This window comes from Amphimedon queenslandica, unplaced genomic scaffold (assembly GCF_000090795.2).
Source record: "Amphimedon queenslandica unplaced genomic scaffold, v1.1 AMPQUscaffold_9088_Cont18970, whole genome shotgun sequence".
Lineage (NCBI taxonomy): Eukaryota > Metazoa > Porifera > Demospongiae > Haplosclerida > Niphatidae > Amphimedon > Amphimedon queenslandica.
In genome coordinates, this window is record NW_003550640.1 from 1 (window position 1) to 3,157 (window position 3,157).

The 3,157-nt window shown below is 31.8% G+C and overlaps 2 protein-coding genes across 2 annotated transcripts; both read left to right on the forward strand.

Annotated features, from left to right (window-relative positions):
* Positions 1-42: 42 nt before the first annotated feature.
* On the forward strand, positions 43-1,385 carry LOC109591038 (uncharacterized; the record flags this gene model as incomplete). The annotated part of the gene is made up of 5 exons (XM_020006849.1): positions 43-90; positions 138-238; positions 286-451; positions 515-664; positions 1,019-1,385. Coding segments are annotated over 5 exons (620 nt in total), but the record flags the coding sequence as incomplete, so codon positions are not given.
* A 340-nt stretch (positions 1,386-1,725) lies between these two features.
* On the forward strand, positions 1,726-3,130 carry LOC109591039 (uncharacterized; the record flags this gene model as incomplete). The annotated part of the gene is made up of 3 exons (XM_020006850.1): positions 1,726-1,955; positions 2,011-2,346; positions 2,979-3,130. Coding segments are annotated over exons 1-3 (555 nt in total), but the record flags the coding sequence as incomplete, so codon positions are not given.
* Between the last annotated feature and the right edge of the window lie 27 nt (positions 3,131-3,157).

The following is a 3,157-nucleotide window of genomic DNA, read 5'->3' on the forward strand; positions in this document are numbered from 1 at the left end:
TGTGGTTTACATCTAATTTTAATCGAATATTTTATTATACAGGTAATGATACAATTACTTCTCAGTGTGAATCACTGCAAAATAATAATGGTACAAGACAATGGCTCATTATTACTTTATTCTTGAATTTCTACTAGATCTAGGCACTCCTAGCTTCAATGTTACTATTATTGCAAATAGTACTACTAATGATTGCAATGATAGTTGTTGTACTAATATCACAATTTTTATACAACTGGTAAGTATAAGAAACAAAATTTAATGTCTATTATATAAGTACTGTAGGTATTGAACACATCAGACCCACAGTATGCAAATCTAAGCTATAATATATCATATGACTCTATCACTGTTAATGAAGAATCAATGATAACAAATGAAGGAGAATGGAACAAGAATATACAGCTACCTCATAATGAAATGCACTATTCTGATTCTGAACAGGCAAAAAGTACGTAGACTAGTATAGAATTTATGGCATCATGTTAGTGTTCTTATATTGGGCATTTTGTAGATCAATGTAAAATGACAATTTCTGAAAGTAATTCTGCTAGCTCTTGTCCAATGGAGGATTGTGAAAAACTAAGTGGAGGATGTATTGCAGCAATTTCTGTATTAGGAGTGCTGATGGCAATAGCTGTAATAGTCTGCTCAATAATATTAGGTAAAAATGTTTGCATTGTTCAAAACAAGTGTATTAGCTGAAACTAAACTTTCTTTATGAATCTAATGATGGGTACTGGCAGTCATTTGTATTATTTGAAACTAAACTGTTAAATTTGAAAATCCTACTTTTAGTCTGAGGGCATTTTGACCATTAAATTAATTTCAAATAGAAATTTTAATATAGGTAGCTAATTAATTAGTCTTGGCTCCAGTAGTGGGTTGGATCTAGCATAGGAGATCATACTAGTTCATGTGTTGTGTTTAGTTTTACAATGCTTTTAATGATAAAATGTCATTCAGTATAACATCATGCAAATAAGCATTATGTAGCATATTTTATATATTGACATAGGTCTAGTATGCAAAAAACCGGTAAACACAGGTAGAAATAGATCAGTGAACTCAAATGAAACTGAACCGAAGAGCCAAGATGATGATAAACCAGATGGAAACGACCAGATAAAAACGAACCAGATGGAAATGCACCAGATCAGTGAGCCAAGGTGAAACAAACAAATGAACCCAGATGGAAAACTATAACAAGCAGCAGAAAAATGAAATATGCATATTACTTTTTGTCATTATAGAAATTAGATAATTAGAAAATTATTTGCAACTAGACTATATGATCAACTATTCTAGAGCTATCATTATTTTTCAGTAATAATCACTTTTAGCTTATTAGAAGCAATAATTTTTAGTCTCTAATGACAACAAAACTCTGTTTTATCTTCTGGGTTTGTAGCTGGTTAACAAAATTTTGTAAAATAAATTCTAACAAATATTTATAAAAAAGGAAAAATGAACTAGCTAAATGTAGGGTGGTATTGTTATTGCCTTCAAAATAGTGCATGTATTTACACCCAATTTTGTCACTAGTATACTTTATGTATTAGTAGTATTTTATTTTATGGTAAATAGATCTATATACTTTATGAATAATTGTATCTTAATTCAATATCAGTGTCAGTCACCAACAGGAAATGATAAAGAGAATGAAGGTGGTGGCTCAAGCTCAGGAGCTGTGGCAGGTATTGTCATTGGAGTCATATTAGGAACAATACCTGAGAATATTCTTTGTATATTCTTTGTATATTGCAAATAGTAAATTAACTTGATTGATTCTTATTCATTTTTCTGCTCTTGTTTTACTCCTTTTTGTTCTGAGTTGAACTTTGTTGTTTTACAACAACTTACAGCAATTGAATTGTTTCATCCAGTTATGTTCCTCAATACTGTTGCATTACTATTAGGAGTGGAACTTATTCTACTCTACTCTGGATTGGGAGGTAAGCCATTAAGACTATTTAATGATAATAGATTTACACACTATTCATTTTACAGATGGTATTATCACTGACTTTCAATGTACTGATGGGCCAGTATGTGCAAGGGATAGGGTAAAATGCAGGTGCACATCAGATACTGGTACTCTAGACTGGTTCATATGTTATGGTCCAGTAGACCATGTAATGTGGAGCCAAAACCTAAGTGTTTCATTTAATAAAGCTACAGCAAATGAAGAATATCATTATGGTTATAATTTCACATTTAATACGACTTATACAGGTCTAAACACTTCAATACTGACCTTTAATCTTAATCACTCTGAGAGTGTACGCATTGAATGTGCAAATGGAGATTATGGTGATAAAATGAACACAACAGTTACTGATTTAGGTTAGTGTATGCATGCAATACCGTATAGCCAAAAAATTTCGTGAGGAATAAATTTTCGTATTTTCGTGATTACTGCTTGCATCACGAAAAATTAAACCCCCGAAAATAAATATTAATTGAGAGGCGTGGTTAACCACGCCTTAGACTAATAAACGTGCCCTCGTGTCAAGTCGTGTTCTCGGTCAAGCTGATGTCTCTGTTACTCTGTATTGCTATTTTAAGCATACTGCCTAGGTCAAAGATGATCTTCCCCATCTCTGGTGTCCACACTGATTTGTAGACATGGTGCCCCTTGACACAAGAGTCCGTCTCAAACCATGTTTTAATTAAATAAGGCGTGGTCATTATTATTATTATTATTAAAATAAAATCACGAAAATATTTATCACGGAATTTAAAATTTCTCCATAAATTTCATTATTCACGAAATTTTAAGCCTCGAAAATTTTTGGCTATACAGTAATTATTAGACAACTGTATTTTGTTAAAGCTTGTTACAATGTAAAATTGGCAATACAGGGTACAATGAAACTGCAATAATCACATAAGAGTTATATAAATGTGTTGTTTTTAAAGTAAAAAAGAACAACTGAATATGTTACCCTTTTCAATGTTTTGTATATGCATAATAGGTTATTATGCAAAAGCACCGACAAACTTAACAACAACCTTCAATGGAAGTGGAGTTACTTTACAATGGGAGGACACTAGGAATAACTGTACTTCTACTGAGTATCAAGTGACTGTTATTAGTTGTTCATGTACATCAACCGAGTGTATTGATGTATAATACTAGCAAGACAGCTTTACA